The 21,823-nt window shown below is 41.8% G+C and overlaps 1 protein-coding gene across 1 annotated transcript in view; it reads right to left on the bottom strand.

The window, feature by feature from the left end:
* Positions 1-10,530: 10,530 nt before the first annotated feature.
* The window catches only part of LOC134458593 (zinc finger and BTB domain-containing protein 47-like), a 13,422-nt gene continuing 2,129 nt past the window's right edge, over positions 10,531-21,823 (bottom strand). The window contains exons 3-8 of the mRNA XM_063211014.1: positions 21,015-21,677; positions 17,969-18,118; positions 16,710-16,858; positions 15,901-16,021; positions 13,074-13,144; positions 10,531-12,074 (exon numbers count right to left, since the gene is read on the bottom strand). Of these exons, the coding sequence (XP_063067084.1) occupies positions 11,609-12,074; positions 13,074-13,144; positions 15,901-16,021; positions 16,710-16,858; positions 17,969-18,118; positions 21,015-21,677 (1,620 nt within the window). The 3' untranslated portion in view covers positions 10,531-11,608. The remainder of the gene's footprint in view (positions 12,075-13,073; positions 13,145-15,900; positions 16,022-16,709; positions 16,859-17,968; positions 18,119-21,014; positions 21,678-21,823) is intronic.

Below are 21,823 nucleotides of genomic sequence, written 5' to 3'. Positions count from 1 at the left end.
GTTCCGGTTCTTTTTTTCAGCCGTTGCCTGGTCAAAGAAAGTGGATCTAACTGTCGGTGTAGTTTGAGCCTGGCTTTACTGTATCATTGTTAGATTCTAGCTTGAGAGAGTTGAGAAGAGATGACATTTCTAAAAAATATATATCATAAAGAAGGGTTGCATTTTTTCCACTTTTGCTTATGAATAAAAAACTTAACATGTAAAAAGGAGTTCACAAAATATTCAAAAGAAGGGTCACTTGAGTTTTCATAGTAGGCCTAGCCTAAAAGACTAAAAACATAAAGGTCTTGCTGTGAAAAAAAGATAAAAACTAAGGTCTGCAAGAAAGCGTTTCACTATGTTACAGTCAAAAAATAAATGTAGGCCTACAAGGGTTCCATCTTCATTATCACAAAAAGAACAATTCGAACTCAAGTCTGTGTATTTGGAAATAGGCCTAAATACATTTGTGGGGTAAATCTTAAGGAGAATTTTCAAATGAGTTTCTTTCATTTTATTCGTAATGCAATATTTGTGAGGCGTTTCATTTGCACCTTTCAAGTTCAGAAGACACATAATGACGTTTAAATACTTAGTCTAGGGGCAATGGGTGAAAAAAAATCGCTCGCAAGGTTATAGCATATAGAACACAGGGAGAAGATTCACACTGATTGGTTCCCATTGTAGTCAGTCAGCTTTGCATGCATACTGCAGTTCCCACGGAGTGTCCACTAGTTGGCGAGCGTTGGTAAGTCTTTCATGTGGGAAAATATATGGAATGGAAAGGGGAGCCACATGCTAAATACATTGCTACTGCAATTTCCAGTCACAAATCTCATCAACAAAACATTTCTGGTAGCCACTACTGGTGTTTAACAATAGGCTGTATTGACAAATCTTTCAGGTGTGTAGTTTTACCAGAGACGATATAAATGCACAGACGGCCAGCTTGACGTTCCTTCCTGTTTCACTTATGACATCGGCCACGCCCCTTTAGGAGACCTGATGGAAGACTTATAATGGGCGCCTATGGGCGAATCTGACTTTTCGACGTTTATTTTTGTTATGTTGTTTTGATGTTACATCGTAGGCCCTAGTTCACGTCTACTTCGCACGTCTGTTGTGAAAAAGTAGCCTAATTTCCGCAAATTATTAAAAGCTTGATGCTCATTTCTGCACGTTCAGTGCTGTCCATAAGTAGCCTGTTTTCGTCGCTCCCCAGTCTGTCCACGGGTTTATAGCCTAAATCTAGTGAGACACAATACCATGACTGCAAATAAATGACAACAGTTGGGTGGCAAGCGCATATGTTAGGCTACTGCTTCAGGTTAAATAAGCCTATTATCGACTTCATTCAATAGGCTACCTACTCTTTGCAGCAGTCTGTTGCATGACACTTCAGCATCATCTCATCCAGTCAACTGTTAAACAAAATGCAGGCTGCGCCAGGTAGGGCTAAAGTTAGCGGAGATGGCTGGTTAACTCTGACATTATATTTCGCAAATATTGTAGGCCTATTAGTAGTTCAGATACACCGCGCTCTTCCGTGTGGTGCGTCTCCAGTTGAATAGAAGGTGAGAAAGTGGATCGCACTCGGGTTCTTCTTTTCTTCTTTTTATTTTTTACATAGCTGCAGGAGTGTAGAACAGAGAATCTTTGGTTTTACAACAGGGAAGAAGATTTCGACCTGCACTTGCTAGCATCCCGCTAATGTTTATGGGTTTGGCCTCGTAAAAATTGAGCTTTGTGATACAGTATATAATAATCTTGTGGCGCAAAATAATCGAAACGATACTCAAATTAGGTCTTATTATTTCTAGCTTCGAGCTGGATATTCATATTTCAGGGCAAAAACTTATGAAAAATCACAAAAATATAATAGTAGAAAACTCCATTGACACCCATTCATTTTGCACTAAGGTTGGATTAGGGTTAGCCAGTTGTGGCTAGTAGCTAGTTCCGTGAGTATACAAACCTAGACTGGCAATGGGCATGTAGCAACCCAATGTGAGTAGGCTACCGGATGTGAGTGCCCGGATATCCGGGCGTGTATTTACGACAATTTAACCTCAGCTGCTTGATTTCGGTCGTGTATTTACGACAGTTCGGTCCGTGTACCATTCGTTCTTTTGTTTTTCGATTCAGAACCAAATAACAAAAAACGAAAAAAACGGCTGGTTATTTCATTATTTCGTTTTAGTGACAAACAAAAAAACTAATTTCGATCTGAATTTCCAAAATTTATTTTGTACTTCATTTCAAAACAACGCCAATGAAAAAAGCCAACGTGCTATTTTTAATTTTTGATATTTTCATCTCTCAGCCTTGTGTGCCCCGGAAGTAGGCTACTAGCGTTTGCCCCTGCCGTTGGCGATGTTGCGAAACACAGGACGATGTTGCGCCCCACCGCGTTTCTCGTGGCTCTCATTTGACAGTGCGCACGACTGACATAGTTTTAAATGTCGTAGGCCTAGGCTACCCGAAGACCCCAGGTTTCATTAACAGTTTTGTAATAGACAACGACCACAGAACACTGTTTTGGTGTCTTGTGGGCTTAGCCTACTACAGCTGTTAGCTAGGCTTATCAGCGAAGCTGTCTTTTATGGAACAATGTGGAGATAGCCTATAGTAGCCGAATGGGATCTGGATTTTTTATTCTTTTTTAAGGCATCTGTTTTCTAGGAACCGTAAGGAGCTGACTTTTGGTGGCAGGTGGTCGCGTCCACAATTACATTTTGATATTGTGTTGTTGTTGGACTCTCGGAAAGAATTGCCCCCTGGCGTTTTCCCCACTAGCCATCAGATCTAATGGCAAGCATTATTTTGTCATGAACCCTAGAAAGTCTCTAGTTTGCCAAATAAAATCTGTCTTCCTGGCGAATTCATTATATCCCCGAAACGCGGAGCGTCGGGGATGTAATGGTTTTGTGTGCGCCGCCGCCGCCACCGCGCAAGGTCTTTCGTGTTAACGCGATAACTTTTGAACGGATGTTTGGATTTGTCCCAGATTTTTTGGGTGAATGCTCTAGGGCAGGTTCATGAACTGATTCGAGTTTGGAGATCAACACTTTCAAGATGCCTGAATTCAAGATGGCCGATTTTTTGTTTGGCCCATAACTTCTGACTGGGTGGATGGATTTCTCCCAGATTTGGTGTGTTAATGCTCTAGGGTAGGTTCATGAACTTATTCGAGTTTGGAGGCCAACACTTTCAAGATGGCTGAATTTAAGATGGCCGAATTTTTGTTTGGCTCATAACTTCTGACCAGTCGGATGGATTTGTCCCAGATTTGGTGTGTTAATGCTCTAGGGTAGGTTCATGAACTGATATGAGTTTGGAGGTCAACAGTTTCAAAATGGCGGAATTTATTTTTGGCCCATAACTTCTGACTGGGTGGATTGATTTGCCTGGTACTACCTTATTTTAACAGTTCACCATTTCAGTGAATCTACCATATTAGGTACAGTGTAACAATATTTAATACCATGTAATACTAGTGTAATACCAGTGTAACAATATGCAATACCAGGTACAGTGTAATAACCAGTGTACAATATTTAATACCATGTAATACTAGTGTAATACCAGTGTAACAATATGCAATACCATGTAATACCACTTACACAAAAATACATGATATCAGAGATGGGACCAAGTCACTAATTTGCAAGTCGCAAGTAAGTCTCAAGTCCTTCCAATCAAGTCCGAGTCAAGTCACAAGTTACGACACATTTGACCAAGTCAAGTCCAAGTCCAAGTCGTGCCAAAGCCAAGTCAAGTCCAAGTCCAAGTCTTATTTTTTACAAGTCCTTAACAAGTCACCTTGTATTCTATGTGCAATATTGACAAATACTTTTGGTCATAAATTCATTACCTCTCCACACTGCTTTGCATGTCCCCCTTCGCCAGTCATGTCCTTTACGAAATGATGATATAGTACAAAATTGGTACATGGTGTTACACTGGTATTACATGGTATTAAATATTGTTACAATGGTTATTACACTGTACCTAATGTGGTATATTCACTGTAATAGTGAACCATTAAAACAGTGTTACCATTTGCCCCATTTTTTGCTTCATTTTCACAATAGTCATTTGGTTTTAAGCCTATGCACGTCATTGATCTATGTATAGATATTAAATATATTTCTTTAATATTTTGTATTTATCATATACGTTTATGAAAAGGTGTACGGGAGTGGTAGGAATGATGGGGGACTGGAAGCGTCGCGTTTCGGGGATATACCTTAAGCAGTCGAAGGCGACTGCACAGGCAGTCTAGTTCCCTTTGTCATTGTCCCTCTTTTCCTGTTAGTAATTTTGACCTGGATATGTTTATCACTATCATTTTTCTAAACCTACACAATGCGTGCGCAGCACTTAACACAGCAGGCATCTATCAAAGGAACGCACCGCGTGTGTGAGTTGCATTCTCCATGGCAAGCCATGTTGAGAGACTTTAATTTAATTCAATTTACTCCTGATTTGGTTGAGATATTAGGCTTCAGTAACATGTCAGCACCACATCAACGTTATTTTGGCAAGTGTAATGTGCTGATGCAAGTACGACGGTGAAACAAAACGCATAGTCTTAGGCTACAAATAGTAGGGCGCAAGGCTATACTTCCCCAATCTTACTGAAAATGGCCATTGCCACTGTGTTCAACGTGTTTTTACACATTCAAATACTCCCACTAAAGACATCTCCCAAACTCAACGATGAGTGCTGCCAGTGCACATTTCACCTTGCACCACACACGTGGACAGCTCGCAGTGCAATACAAGCTGCACCAGCTGCAAATGCCAGAGAGAATGATCGCACCTAGAGCTACTCAGAAATGTAACCTACTGTACTGATGATAGGGGGTGTAATTTTAGCTCATATTTCCTTTTCCAGAGTGTAAAACTGATGCTATTGATTTTGTGGTGTTTGCCTCAATTTATTTTACTGTAAACCAGCATTTTGGATGGCCTTCATTTGTGATATGGCTCGCATTTTTGTTGAAGTTTTGTAACGTGGACTATCTTCTACGTGTATACTTTTGTTTTAGTTTGGTATAATTACGGACAATCCAAATTACTGAGTTTTGTGTCATTTTGACATTTTTTGGAAGGAATATAATCAAAATAGTCCCGCCGCGTGGATTATTGTTTTGTGACGTGCATGTGAGAGCCTTGTGTCGGCAAAGGGTACAACAGTATTGTTTGGTTGTATTGTTTGGTCTTTTGTAGACTGCCTGTACATATTCACTCATGAAACTAACGTGCTTCACAGAGTAGTGCCGCCAGAGACGTTAGAATTAAAAGAATCTTTGGTGCCGCGATTTCAGCACCATGGACAGAGGGCGCCCATCGATGCAGGCAAGGCGCGTCAGGCCATGTAGACGGACATGAAAGCTTTAAACTGATACATTTTCATAAAAAAATATTGCCGTTTGGATTTGTTTTAGACTGTGAATTTCACATATATGTTTCAAAACACCTCTTCTGACAACATCCAGTATGGATTTAGTTATGATTTTAACCTATTTAATCGAGGTCGGCTTGTAGGCTATAACTTCCGGGGTAGGCTACATGCGGCCGAGAGATGAAAATATCAAAAAATAAAAATAGCACGTGAACCTTTTTTTCATTGGCGTTATTTTGAAATGAAGTAGAAAATAAAATTTGGAAATACAGATCAAAATTTGTTTTTTCGTTTATGACTAAAACGAAATAATGAAATAACCAGCCGTTTTTTCATTTTTTTATTATTTGGTTCTGAATCGAAAAACAAAAGAACGAATGGTACACGGACCCGGTTCAACCTCAGCTACTTGATTTCGGTCTGATTTGAGTCTGACTGAAGATGGAAGGGACATAGGTGTCGTGCGTAAAGAGCCCACAGCACATCGCCAATACAGCGACACCAGAGAGGTCCTTGATCTCCCAATCAAAAGTGGCCCGTGACCAATAAAAAAAGAAAGAAATTTAAAACTTAACACCTAATTTGGGTGTGAAAATTAAACTGTCTCAACCGGGGCACCTAATTGATTTGGGTGTGAAAATGAATTGTGATTACGGGAGTCTTCACCAAGATGGCGGGCGGCTGATTTGGTCTGCAGAGAAATCCGAGGCCCATTGCCAGTCTAGTTAGTATAGGTCTGTGGGCAATTTTTGGATTTCTCAGCAGACCAAATCAGCCACCCGCCATCTTGGTGAAGACTCCCGTAACCACAGACTTTTACGTAATGACGTCAACATTCCATAAGCAAAGTTACTTCCTGTATCTGCCATAAGTGAAATGAACTTCTAAAAGTGTCGAAAATAATGTGATGCTTCGTTTTCCGTATGTGTTGTGTATCTATAATAATATATAACACAACATCATATAATACAACACTGCATAATGTTGCACAATGCCATTACAAGCAAAGACGAGAGTCTTTCATATCTTTCTGTCTGGGCTCGTGATGTTGCTAGGTTACCATCAGTGTCTTCTAGGAAGCTTGAACAGTCAGCTTTACTGAAAGTACGGGCTATATACACATCTATGTACACAGTTGTCAATAACTCAGAGTAAATTATACCAAATAAGTTGTATACACACAAGCATGACCGATTCAGTATCACAAAATATCCTCAAACCGCAAGCTGCATTGCTGCAACGAATAGAATCTCGTCAGGGTTGCCAGATGAGATGATGATTGTGTGCCCTTTTCTACCCGAAGACCGCCTTCCTAAACGGCCCGATTTGGCGGGGAACCGCCCGATCTGGCAAGACCGCTCAACTTCTGGGTCTCTAATAAAACGTTCGGTGGTAGTGGGGCGATTCCTTTCAGTGAGAATATAGATGTTACGACTTGTCAAAATCTTGAAGAAAATCATTGAAACCCACTTTGATAACGTTGTAGTCACAGTTTGAAATCGAATACATTCCTATGGCTCACAGCTCTGATAGTTGTCACTAAGAGGAGCTATGTCTGTGGGAGGAGCCGCTGTGGGGTAAAAAAACCCAAAGATGGCTGCGCCCTGTCAATACGAAATTCTGCTAGTGCCTTGAACCGCCCATTGCCAGTCTAGGTTAGTATAGGTCTGTGGTGGAGCCACTCAAAATTCAATGTTGCATAGCAATGGTTGCTATGCAAAGCATTTTCCTGAGCAACCAGAGCGATAATGACGGGACATAGGGGAGACCGGGGTAAGTTGAGCCACTTTTTATATTTTTTACATTTTTACATTTTACATTTTTCGCCACAGCCAAGTGATAAAGGCGTGTTTAAAATCTTCACATCATACCAAATTTCAAAGTGTCTTGTAACTATTAGAGCAAAAACTAATTGATAAACTTTCATGGTTAAAATAATATTCCCTTTTCAAATAAAAATTATACTTGGGGTAAGTTGAGCCAAAGCAAAAATCTCAGCTAAACAAGTTTTATTTATTATAACAAATGTAGCTAATGAATATGTGAAATAAAACAACTAAAACAACAAAACTATGCCAAAGAATAGGCGATTGTGGGCCCTTAAAGCTTTGTTTGAATACAATGGCGAAAAATCTAGAGTGCAATGTAGAAAAAAAGTAAATATTATTGTTTGAGTTGGCTGGGGGGGGGGGGGGCAACCGCCATTCCGACAGTATTTGATATTTGATTGTCATTCCGAGCCATTTGAACATTGTTGCAAGTACTTAAAGGTGCGTGAACAACTTTCTAACTGCATGAGCGGAAGTGGAGAGAGTGAATGCGCAATTACAGATTAGTGTATAATTTAGTGTCTAATTTTATCACGGTCCAAATGCCCTTATAGGGTCTGAAAACAGTTCCTGCAAGCTGGAAAAATGGTTCCTGCAATAAAAAGTCAATGGCTGTGTCTCAAATCACCCACTTGTGCACTTCGGGCACTGTTTTTCAGTGCCTAGGGCGCTCACGCTGAAAATTTCGGTTGAGCCAATGCACTGAAAGTGCCAGGATGATCCCCTAACAATGCAGCAACAAATGCAGTGCTTGAATGATGGACACTGCATGCACGCACTAAACGGCGGCCATGTTGACAATGATACGGAGGAAATGTGGCATTCAGTTCAGTAGAAGAGTTTGGTCAACAGCAAAGAAATTCGACAGAGAAGAACAATCTCTAGGGGGGAAATGCATTGGCCACGGTGTAGTACGGGGGCGTTGCCTGAGGACACTAGTGGATGGAAAATTAACTCCCATGAGCATGGTCATTGGTCAGTGGGTGCGATGGATACAATTTTCGTACTCCCTTGCACATGGTCAGTGGGGGCGACACCATGATGGATAATTTGTGGCCAATTAACGGCAGCTGTTGGTCAGCAGTAATTGCTGGGGGTAATTAAGGACAGCTGACAGACATTCACGCTGTCCTATGACCTGTTCCACAGTGAATAACATTTCCGTACTCCCCTCGCCATCATTTCCTACTACGCTGTTATGACGTGAGTAAGCCCTCTTGTCTCAAGCCTCTTTGGTCAACAGTCTCCTAATTCTGTAAGTAATGTTGATGGGACACCAACCTTTTCATGCCAACCAAAGTATTGTATGTGTGATTGTTCTCCTTTGGGGTGAAGGAAATGGAAATACAAGCACCAGACGCTGTGCATTGTAAACAGTAGTCAGAGTTAGAGAGTCAGAGTCACTGAAATAAAATCACACACATTAGTGGTCAAGATAACTTATAGAAAAGTGTATTGAGTCAGAACGAACACAAATGGACAGCAGGGAAGATGCTTTTCAGACACATCAGTGGTATTTTAGGTATTTTAAAGATAAAAGGCTTTAACCAGGACTTTCTGCCCCCACTTTAAAAAATCGGTGACGCTGAGCAGAAAAAAATGTTTTTGAAGCTTTTTTTCTTTGTATCTGGACATTTGGTTGTCTTGCTCCCAGGTCGGATATTTTACGGAAAAGTGTATCGAGTAAGCCCATTTCAGAACAAATAAAACATTGACAACTTACAAAAGCCATAATGGTTTTCCATATACTCCATCCAAGTTATTTAAAATACTCTGTAAAAACAAGTAAAACAAAATGCAAAATAAAGACAGTATAGATCTATATGCTTTTCTCCATCACCAGGAAGAATATTTAAGGAACTTCCCCTCAGTTTCAGTACAAATGAAACAAATTAAAGGAACAGACCACCGCAATTTCATACTTGATTGTTCTTCTCAGAGGTGAGACGAGATGATACGTCTATGTCCGAGCGCTGTGCGACCTCCCAGTCAGCCAGACGCGCTGCCACACCTGCTAGCATTTGTGGCTAGGCCCAGTATTGCTACCAGTATGTTTGAGCTTTTCAATTAACAAAGTTGAAAGTCTGTTCAACAACATCATAACGGATTGAAGCGTCAAACACACTAGCCTATCATATTGCTAGGCTATACAACGCCGTCAGACAACACTAAAGTAAGCTTCACTTCCCAAAAATGAAGTGCAGAAAGGATAGGGGGGCCTACTTACAATGTTGACCGGAGCCTCTCTGTATTGGATGCGCAATTTCTGGATTGACGGTGTAGCAGTGTCTTTTAGCCGTTTTCCAGTCTCGGTGTAGTCCTCATCTGTGAAATGTTCGGAGCACACTCTCCAGGTCCTCACAACATCCAACGGAGTTGATATGTCCAACTCTAAAGCTGCCAGCCAAACTCTCCGCCGTTTGTAATGAATTGGAATGGTGTGAAACACCACGGGGCTGTAAACCCTGGGTTTGTTGCCACAACCCGGCACGATGCACGTTAAAACCATTGCTGATGTTCTTTGATTATAGCTTGCTAACTCCTCCATAGACCACTGAAGTTTCTCACGTTGGCTGTGTTATGGTGGAAGTTAGTGGGTGAGGGGCGGGGGATGGGGAGGAGGGGTAAAAATCAGAAGTGAAAGTATCAATGCGCTGTCGAAGCGCACAGAAAGTATTACTACGCCTGCGTTTATAGTACACACTTTCCACAGCATAGAGAAAGCCTCGTTTGAATTTGCGTAACCAAGCTTTGTTTCATGTTACTGGTCATATAAACCTACGTTAACAGGAAAAACGTGGAAGACTTTGGTCACATCTAACTACAGCCCCGAAACATACTGGTAGCAATACTGGGCCTAGCCACAAATGCTAGCAGGTGTGGCAGCGCGTCTGGCTGACTGGGAGGTCGCACAGCGCTCGGACATAGAGTGCATCCCAATATGTGACCTTGCCTCCTCCACTTGCCTCCTCCACTTGCTTCTTGTCATGATGACATCACTGACAACAGCATTATATTTCAATATCTTGCAAAAGCTCAATTGTAAAGTCTTTTTCTCATTTGCAATTGGGACGGTGAATGAAAAACAGTCCCTCAAAAGTTGTTGTGGCGAGGCTGACAGCTGGGAAACTTTATCGTTTTCTCCACGGAGGAGGGGCCAGGAGGCGGGACGAGGAGACAAGCACAAGTGGAGGAGGCAAGGACACATATTGGGATGCACCCATAGACGTATCATCTCGTCTCACCTCTGAGAAGAACATATTCAAGTATGAAATTGCGGTGGTCTGTTCCTTTAAACAACTAAAAGGCCATAATGTGTTTTCTATAACATACAGCATATACTAATATATAAAAAAATAATGTCAGAAAAGGGATTGAAAAAAGCATGCCAAAAAAAGTGAACGCAAGATTCTTGATACAAAAAGGCGGATGGAGGCAATCAACCTGTCGAGAGCTAATGAATAGGCACGGCAAATAGCAGCATGATTTCCAATAACAGACATTATGTAATGGATAGGCAGCAGTAGTATGACATGTGCAGTATAAACTCTTTACAGGATATCCTAAATACTCTGAAAAACATGAAACGTAACAATATGACCAAGACAAAAAAAAAAAACGAGAATGCAGAATAATGCAACACTGACAACTAAAAGAGCATAATATATTTTTCCATAACGTATATACTCCTTACGAAATAATAAAAATACTGTAAAACATGAAAATAAGTAGTTGACAGCCATTTTACAAACAGCTCTGAACTGATAACAGTTATCATGTGACTAGGCTGGCTACAGCCATACGACATTGTGACGAGACACGCATGCACGCACGATTCAGAACAATCAGTCATACACATTATTGTGACACACACACACACACACACACTTTGCCAAATATTTGCACATGCCCATCAGCAATAGGCAACGGTTTTGATAACAGTAGTCAGTCAACAGTTATTTTGAGAACAGTTATCTGACTACAGGCTGGCATGTTATGGTGAAACAGTCAGTAATGTGAAAAAAAACACTTGAAGCTCGTCAGCAAACCCCAACTTGGTTATATGTGTTTGGTAACAGTAATCAGTTAATAGTTATTTTGATATCTGACAAACCCAACTTGGCCTTAAACCATCAAATGTTGATGTTCCAAGATTCTTAAATCTGTCAGTTCAGATTTCCCAGAACTTTGGGCGATTCTGGAAAATAGAATCATAGTGGAATGTTCTGTTGTTCTGGAATACACATTTTTGCAACCCTGAAGACTCAGAGTAAGATGTTCCGGAAATTTCAGTAGTTCCAAGGTTTTTTGATGTTCCGGAACTATGGTCAGTTCTAGAACATGATATAAAGTTCTGACTGGGACCTTCCTCAGGCCTGCTCAGCAAAGTCTACTCCGATGTTCCGGAACTTTGGTCAGTTCTAGAACCCTCCTGCTGTGTGCCGGAAGCCTCCTGTTGGTCCTGTTGAGCTGGGCCAGTCTTGGCTCCGTGGTGTCGCTGGAGGTGGTTCTTGAGGCTGACGTTGTGGTTGAAGCTCCTCTCACACTGCGGGCACTTGAAGGGTCTCTCTCCCGTGTGCATGCGCATGTGTGACTTCAGATGGCCGTCTTGGTTGAACGAGCGATCGCACAATTCACACACAAAAGGCTTCTTTCCAGTGTGAACCAGCTTGTGTCTTTCAAGATGATGCTCATTCCTAAATCCTTTATCGCAGACCTCACAAATGTATGTATGCGTTTTCTTGTGAGCACTTCGACTCTTTTTGGTGCGGAACCGCTCGGGGCATTCTGAGCAGTAGAACTTTAGGGTCTCGTCTCGGTGGCTCTCCTCGTGCTCAAGTTTCTCCTCCACACACCTGGAAGACAGAAGTAGAACTGAGGAGAGTAGAATGGAACTGAGGAGAGTATAATAGAACTGAGGAGAGTAGAATGGAACTGAGGAGAGTATAATAGAACTGAGGAGAGTAGAATAGAACTGCGGAGAGTAGAATAGAACTGAGGTGAGTAGAATATAACTGAGGAGAGTAGAATAGAACAGCGGAGAGTAGAATAGAATGGAGTAGAGTAGAACTGAGTAAAGTAGAATAGAATTGAGTAGAGTGTAGGTGTCCTCATGCAGACACTACTCCACAGACCTGATAGAGAAGAGAAGAATAGAGTAGAGTTGAGTACAGTAGAGTTGTGTAGAGTAGAAGGGTAGGAGGGTAGGAATAGGATAAAGACGAGTAGAGTAGAATAGAGAGGAATCGTGTAGAGTAGAATAGAGTAGAGTATTAGAATTGAATAGTAGGGGAGTGGAGTAGTAGTAGTAGTAGTAGTAGTAGTAGAGAAGAGAAGAATAGAGAAGAGTTGAGGAGAGTTAATGCGGGGCGCCCCTCTGAGCCATTTATAACATATTTATTCGACTATTTCCAAATTTTGTCCAGTTCAGACAGTGGCAATGCATTTGTGAATTACGGATGTTTGGAGTTTTGCGTTGATGGAATTTATTAGTCACTCAACAAGTTGTGGTGGTTTAGCCTATTCTCGGCTCCAAATCCTCCGATGCGCACCCTTGCAGATCGGACCAGACGGACATCAGCGGACGAGCTTCGTGACGTATGCCAATAGTTCATTTACCAACACAAATGGATGACACGCCAACAACAACCTTGCGGTATGGGTATTTGAGGAAGGAGGAGGACTGGAAGGAGGATTAGGGAACAGAGGAGGAGGAAGAATGACGGGGTCGGGAAGTGAAATGGAGGCGGAGAGTCAAATGGAGAGAGAGAGTGAGTGAGTGAGTGAGTGAGTGAGTGAGTGAGTGAGTGAGTGAGTGTGTGTGTGTGTGTGTGTGTGTGTGTGTGTGTGTGTACCTGAGCCACTTGTAGCAGAACTGGCACACTTGGGCACGCCGATGGCAATTGGTGATGTGTATGCGGAGACCCTGGAAACAACAAGGGCATTATCATTCACAGTCCACTAGCAAAAGAGAGGGGAGAGGGAGAACACAAAAGTCCCTAATCTTTCCACAATAGGCTACAAATATCTAAGGTTGTATGTGATGATAGCACCAAAAAAGACGTGGAAGGCAGTTTAGTAGCGGTGATTGGCTAAAATTGCAACGTCGCACCAAATTCACAGGAATTTCCTTAAGGTGGACTGCTCCTTTAAAAGGTACGCTGTGCAGGAAATGGTCAAAAAAGGTACTGCAACTATGCTGCTCATTGAAACTGTGTCGCCTATTGCCAAATTTGACCTTTTCATGAAAGTTTACTAAGTAATAAACTAATATTTTCTAGTACAGTCATTTTTGCAACTTAAAATGGCTATTTCTGGAAATTCAAAATGGCGAACCATGGAGAAGATCCCCCTTTTACTGTATGAAAAGTGCAATTTCTCCAGTCATAATGAATACTTAGAATTTGATGGTGGTGGTAAATATTCATGAAAAATGTAAAACTAGTTCATGGGTAGCATGAATAATGGAAATAAACCAGTGTTAATTTTGACAGGAATTTTTAATTTAGTTTAAGTTTTAGTCTCTTGACGAAAACTTAATTTTAGTTTTAGTCACAATTTAGTCATCTAAATCATTTTTGTTTTAGTCTAATTTTAGTCGACTAAAATTCATACAATTTTAGTCGACAAAATCTAAAATAATTTTAGTCAACTAAAATATTACATTCATTTCCTCTTGTCTACAGTTCTCTATAAAATTGTCAAACTAAAATACCGTTTGGGGAAATCAATGATTAAAATGACATATTGTAGGCTAATAATAAAATATTGTCAAAAACTGCCAGAGCGTCTTATAGCCTACTGTAAGCCAGTGCGTCCAATGTGTAAAAAAAATCATGGCCGCGTCACTCATAAATCTCTGTCGATATTTTAGAACGACTTCGGGGGAAAACGGGACTGCACGTTATGAAAAATACTTGTGGGTATAGGCCTACAGTACCAGTAGGCTTAATCAAGAGCGTCGCGGGGTACAGTAGCCTACAGTATGCAAGCGTTACAAAGGCACGGCAACTGTTGGAAGACGTCTCTCTATCTCTCTCTCTATCTCTCTTGCTCTCTCTCGTGTGCGTATTGCAAGCTGTTGCATATTATTTGCTTGATGCAAAGTTGTGATGGCACACGCGCTCTTGTTGACATGGTTCTGTCCATGGTTGCATGCATTCACAAGACGTTATTGCAATAACTGCAAATAACTGTCCCCCAATAACGCATGTGAAAGCGTGGAAGGTTCACCTCCTATTTCAGTGTCCTTGACTGAAACAAGTCGCAAAACTACACACTTCTCCACAATCCTTTGCGATTGGCACTTAAGTTATTCTTATCAGAAGGCTTGTGCCTACACATAGACCCTTAAATTACAAACATTAGCGAACATTGAAACAAGATCAGACAACGACCGTCGGGTAGCAGGTTCATGTATAGTAGGGAGTGGAGAAGTTTGCTATGTGCGACAGCACCACCACTATTTCATGACTGCATAAACTTCTTCGTCATGGATAAATGGGCAACAATGTTGTTTCCAGCCAGGATTGCACTGAAAAGTAGGCTACGGCTGCTACTGCGGCACCGACTCTGCCTGTCACTGTGACGGCTGTGTGTGTGTGTGTGAGGGAGGGGAGGAGGTAGGAGACGCGGAGCAGATGAGGGTCGCAACTTGCGAAATAGCAGGGAATTCTTTTCCAATGTTTCAGTGACATATTAACGAAAATGCTTCCTATTGGTTTTCGTGACCGGTGGTATTGTAGTCACATTTTAATTTTTTTGACGAAAATATGAATCAATATCGTTATATTTTTCGCACAAACGCCTGCTGTTTTTTCCGTCATCGTTTTATTGTCGTCAGGGGAAAAACAATCGTTAACGATAATTATGACGAAAATATTTCGTCACAAAATGAACACTGAAATAAACAACTAAAAATCTCACACAGTGTCCCTTTAAGGCATCTAATAGGATGAGACCCAGCTACCTACTGGATATGTTTCTGTGGTGTGCACCAACTGGACCTCTAATGCAAAAAAAAACTTGCTGGATATTCCAATAGTAAAAGCAAAGTGTGGTGAGGCAGCTTTCAGCTGCTATGCTGTGAAACTCTATTTTTAACAGGTTTTTTTTTAGAATCCATGCTGTCCATTCACATGTTACATTTTTCACCAATAATTACCACCATCAAGTTCGAAGTAGGGGTGGGTGATGTGGCAAAAATGTCATATCACGATTTTTTAACATGAAATCTCGATTTCGATTTTTTTTATCACAATCTTCCATCCAAAAAATAAAAACAACTTTCATATACTTGCAATATCCAATTTGCAGTCAATAAAATGTTAACACACCGATGACACTGTCATTAAGTGTACAATTAGAATGAATACAATAATGTAAAGAATAAAGTGAAGACAACAACACAAGTGAGAAAACATCACTCTGATACTGATAGTAAACATCCTCACTGCAAGATGATCTATATGATTTCTCCATTTTGGCAGATTCGAGACGATTGTACTCAATATCACGATTAATATCGTCATATCGCCCACCCCTAATTCGAAGTAGTCATTATGACTGAGAAAATGGCCCTTTTCATACAGTAAGCACACACACACACACACACACACACACACACACACACACACACACACACACACACACACACACACACACACACACACACACACACACCCGTGCGTTGAGGCATCCTTTTCCACACATGGGGCATGTCTCTGGTTTGCAGACGTGCTGCTCCTCCCCTCTCCTGAAGAACAGGAGGCCACAGTCCGGGCACAGCGCTCTCCGCTTACGCCTGGGAGATATGGAACACACACACACACACACACACACACACACACACACACGTAATATTCATGTTATACATTGAAAGAAAAATTAAGTTGACATTTTGTGTTTATCCTACTGGTCCTACTCTATATCACGATAACGACATATACCATAATATACCACAATTACGTATATTTCCAGTTAGTCGGGGCACATCGCTCTCCATTGACGCCTGGGTGATATGGGGAAACAACATCTATCACGGATTCACGATACACAGCGACGAAATGGGGAAAAAAACATATAGCACAATATAAGATAAGAGAAGATAAAACTTTATTTTCTGATATACATGTAACAGGGAATTGTCGCCAATGTGTAACAGACAAAGTTTTATCTTATCTTATATCATGATATATGTTTATGATATAATCTTCTATGGATTACTTTATATCACAATACTGATATACATCATGACATACCACAATTGCGTATGCTTTCAGTTTATTTGTTCTTTTTACAGTTACATGAACTTAGAGCATGCATAGTGACAGCAAAAACATGGTATTTAACTACATTAAATCGTATATTAGCTCAGCTGTAATAATGGAAAACAATGATTTTATCATGATAGAAATGATACAGGAGAAAGGGCACAATAGACACTTTTCTGTCACTGTAACGATGTATATAGTCATATTGTCCAGCCCTACCTGTCATCCTCATCTTCATCTTCATCATCTTCCTCCTCGTCCTCTCCCTCATCATCGTTGTCTTCCTCCTCCATGCAGTCTTCATCATATTCGTATTCGGAGGAGGAGGAGGAGGAGGAGGCAACATCCTCCAGCTGGGTTTCTTTCTCCTTATGATTGATAGATAGATAGATAGATAGATAGATAGATAGATAGATAGATAGATAGATAGATAGATAGATAGATAGATAGATAGATAGATAGATAGATAGATAGTCCTTAGAGAAAATTGATCTGTGCCATTTACAGTGTTTTTGTGTGTTTTTGTTTTTGTAACTGTATCAAACACAACCCTTCAAAATGATACGGGTCAAAATGACCCAGGAACACCTCCTGTGTAATAGAAATGTGCAGGGGAGGTTAGCAAGGGCGTGTCACTAATATTTTCTCGGATTCATGTTCCTCAATGAAAATGAGCCAAATCCAGTGAATCTCAGTGTGAAGGAATAATAACGTTCTATTTTTCTCAAGCTAAAAACTGAAAACGAGTCAAAATGACCCGAACACCTTACAAGGGTTAACAGGGATGTACTAGTGGGTATAGATGACCTGCAGGCTCCATTTGTCTGGAATGAAGGCAGTCTGAAGGCAACAACTCATAAGCCTGATGTAAGGGGAGTAACACATCATCACAGATAGTATGTGCCTAGGTGCCTTCTTTACTACTCTTGCTTCAACAGTCAAGGCCATGCTGGCCATGTTAATTGTCTTGTGAAGCTTATTTTTATTTGCTGAAGACAGTGGAAAATACCAGGCCACTGAAACGAAAAATGAAATGCTCTCAACAAAAGAGACATTATATCCCTGTAAACTCTGAATTTCCCTAGCATTCTTACAAAAGGTGCACTGTATACGATTTTTAGCAGTTTACTTACAAAATTGACGCTACCCATTCATAAATGCTGCCTTTTTCATGAATACTGACCACCATCAAATTCTAAGTATTCATTATGACTGGGAAAATGGCACTATTCATACATGAAAAGGGGGATCTTCTCCATTGTCTGCCATTTTGAATTTCCAGAAATATAAATTCTTGCTGCTTTGGTCATACTAGTAAATATTAGCTTATTATTTCAAAAATATACATGAAAAGATGGAATTTGGCATCAGGCAGCACAATGTCAATAGTTGCAGTACCAACTCTGGCCACCATCCTACACAGTGCACCTTTAAGCATAGCTTCTGCACCCCCTTTTTGTAGATGGCTTCAGCCTTACCTTCTTCTCCTCCCCCTCTCCTCCCCCTTCTCGCTTTTCGTCCGCGGAGTCCCTCTCTACATCGCTCTCTTTCCTCCTCATCTTCCTCTTCTTCCTCACGTACATCCTCCACCTCTTCAGCCTCTCCGCCGCCTCCTCTTCATACTTTCGCTGTTCAAAGTGTCAAGTGTCAAATGTCAGTTCTATACTCATGAACGGCCATCCGGGTACTTTGCTCTTAAATGTGCGTTACGCCCCTTTATGGGTGAAAACAAACCGAATGTCTCTTACATGCTTACATGCTATCGGCCAGCCTAAATGAACACAGTCCATGCTTCAGCCACGGCTGTTTGGCTTTATTATTTGAACAGCCGGCAACACAACACGTTTTCAGCATGTTGCGTGTGAACAACGCTAGTCTACAGGTCCGTACCCCAACATCACCAATTGACTTGCATGGTTTGTTTTCCCCCACAAATGGGCGTAACGCATATGGAATAAATCACGCCGTTCATGAGTATTGTTTAATAAAAGCCGTAGCCTAATGGTTAGGTGAGTGGAGTTAGGGAGTTTGAATCCCACCACAATTACTACTCCATCCATGGCCTAGTGGTTAGGTAGGTGGACAGAGGGTTGCAAGTTTGAATCCCACCACAATTACCACTCCCTACACCTCCATCCATGACCTAGTGGTTAGGGAGGTGGACATCTGATCAGAGGGTTTTAAGTTCAAATCCCACCCTTACCAGTAGGGGTCGACCGATACAGGTTTTTTAATGGCCGATGTGATACCGATATTTTTTCCATCACCCATGGCCGATACCCGATACGCCGATGCCGATATTGTTAAAAAGTGTTAAAAATGACAAAAATCTTTGTGGCAGCCTGCATGGCTGTTTACTTTACTCAATGAGAGGGGGAGGGGTGACGCAGCAGCGTGCATTGCGGGTCTGCCAGCAACACAGAGCTGCCCGTCTGTAGTCAAAATCTCGGGGTGGGCGTATCGGCCAAAACCGCCTGCGTATCGGCCAATAACGATACACTTAATAAACGCAAATATCGGCCCAATATATCGGCCGGCTGATATATCGGTCGACCCTTACTTACCAGTCCTCCATACACCTGCATCCATGTGCTCATCTGTGTACGGCCTCTCAAACTTGCGCAACTTAGTTTGCAAATTTGTTCATGCTTTTTTCTCAGGGTTCCAGTTTTTATACTTTTTACTCAAGGTTCCAATATTTTATTTTAATAAAAAGTAAAAAAAAAAAAAAAAAATTGCAACCTTGAGTGACTTGAGTGAGTGTCAGCCTCCTCTATCCTGGGATCCTCACGACAATATTAACACATTTTTACCTCCGCCAAGGACGTTATGTTTTCGGTCGCATTGGTTTGTCTGTCTGTTAGTTTGTTTGTTTGTCTGTTTGTCACCAGGATAACTGAAAAAGATTAATTCAAATCCGTTCATGACTTTTTCAGTTATCCTGGTGACAAACAGAAATTCCTGGATCTGCATCGCGATCCAGATCACCACCAAAATGTAATCACTTGTTCCTTTCGTCATTTCCAACAACTCTGCAAAGTTCCATCCAAAACATTATGAACGGATTTGGATGAATCTTTGGAGAGTTGTTGGAAATGACGAAAGGAACAAGTGATTACATTTTGGTGGTGATCTGGATCGCGATGCAGATCCAGGAATTTCTTAAGATTCTACACCATTTGCAGCAAGCGGGGAATTTTGACATTCCAGTTTCTAACCCCACAAAAACAAAGGAGGAAGACTTGAAAAAAATTAGGGTTGAACATAATCAAATGTTCCATGAAACAGCTTCCTTGGCAGAGGTCTGCACTCTGAGTGCATTTCTAGTTACACATTGAGCCCATTTACATTATCATAGTAATCAGGTTATTGGAATAAACAGGTCATTGGAGTAAACGGTTTATAGCTGTTTACATGAAATCTATCGGTTGCATGTGTTTCACTCGAGTGTGTGACACGAAACTGGAATTCAAGGCTTGTGACTGGCTACTCATCATTCTAGAATGTCAATAACACGATAATAATCAGATTAGGGCGCGATCACACCGGACGCGGGTTTCTGTCTACAATCCGCGATGTGCGTCCAGCTGATTAATCAGAAGTGACCACACCAAGCGCGGATCCCCACTGCCTATTCGAATGCGGTGACTAGGCAACTTAACGACAACTGTCACTCGCAACGTAGCCTAATCGATGGTGTTGTGTCATTAAATGTTGTGAAAACATACACAAAACGCTTTGTCAATTAATCTATGTAAAATGGATAGAAGACGAGCTCTTCCCTTGCTCTCCTAACGTTGGATAGTGAATCTGATATGAATGTTGATAACGGTCTCCTATCGAACATCTGGAAATCCGCCGCGGGTTTTCCGCCTTGAGTTGAACTTTTTTTAACTCGATCCGCCCGGCGCGGAGAGGCGGAGAATCCGCAACCCGCCTTGCGCTGATATCAGACGCGTAATCCGCTCATTTTCATTGACAAACAATAGAATACATCCGCCTCCTACTGTAAAATCCGCGTTCTGTGTGATCGCGCCCTTATGCTGGATACATGTCTTGAGAAATCAGTTTATCGGATTTCACATCAACCAATAACTACAAAAAAATGATTATTATAAACCGTTTATTCAGTTTACATGAGCGCTTCAATAAACCGGTTACTCCAAAAACCTTATAATATTGATGTGCATATAAACAGGCTCATTGTTCATGGCTACTCGTTGGCTAACTGCTAACCCGTAGTGTTCATGCACATGGCAACTCGTTAGGACGAGAGGTTAGGTCAGTGTTTCCCAACCTTTTTTGTCTTGTGTACCCCCAAGCCTTTTCGTTGTGCCATGAGTACCCCCTAAGTCAAGTTCTACATCGCTTTCTCCATCCCAATGTAACTAAGCTCCATATATTTGTTAAAATTTCCTTTTTCAAAGTACCCCCTGCAGTGTGCTAGCGTACCCTTAGTGGTACACGTACCCCAGGTTGGGGAACACTGGGTTAGGTAATGAGATGGACCCCTTCGTTAGCTACCTGTTCCTTGCGTTCCTCCTCGTCCAGCTCTTCCTCCTCTTCTTCGCTGTCTCGTCGTCTTCTTTTGATCGTCCTCTTCCTCCTTTTCGAATGCTCCTCTTCCTCCTCCCCTTCATGTGCCATTTCACCATGCATTTGCTCTTCTCCTTCTCTTTCTCCTTCTCCTCCCTCCTCCTCCTCCTGTGTTCTTCCTTGTTCTCCTTCCTTGTCCTCCTCCCTCTCTGGTTCCTGCCATCTTTCCTCCTCCTCTTCATCACCACCTTCATCCTGCTCTCTGTCCTTCACCTCCCCTTGCTCTGCTCCATGTCCTTCCCCTCTCTCCTCCTGCACCTCCTCTCTCTCCTCCTCCTCCCCCTGCTCTCCTCCATATCCTTGGTCAGGCTCCTGCTCTGCCTGCTCTACATTGCCAATCTCCTGCACACCTTCCTCCCCCCTCTCCTCCTCCTCCTCATCCTCTCTGTCCTGCACTCCCTCCTCCTCTCCCTCCTCCTCCAGGGTGGCCAGGGGGGTGTGCTGCTTCCTCCTGCCCGCCTCGCACTGCTCCTCTCTGGGCTGCTCCTCTCTGGGCTGCTCCTCCCTGGGATGCTCCTCTTCCCCCTGAAACTTCTCCTCCTCCTCCTCCTTTATCTGGAGATGGCTTCCTGCTGCATAGTTCGGCGTCTCCTATGATACAATAAATGAAATCTTTTGCAGTTAATTTGTCTGAAGACCCAACAGAGAGAGAGAGAGAGAGAGAGAGAGAGAGAGAGAGAGAGAGAGAGAGAGAGAGAGAGAGAGAGAGAGACAGAGAGAGAGAGAGATGCTTTGTC

The sequence above is a fragment of the Engraulis encrasicolus genome, chromosome 1 (assembly GCF_034702125.1).
Source record: "Engraulis encrasicolus isolate BLACKSEA-1 chromosome 1, IST_EnEncr_1.0, whole genome shotgun sequence".
NCBI classification, from domain to species: domain Eukaryota; kingdom Metazoa; phylum Chordata; class Actinopteri; order Clupeiformes; family Engraulidae; genus Engraulis; species Engraulis encrasicolus.
This window is presented reverse-complemented; position numbering and strand designations above follow the sequence as displayed.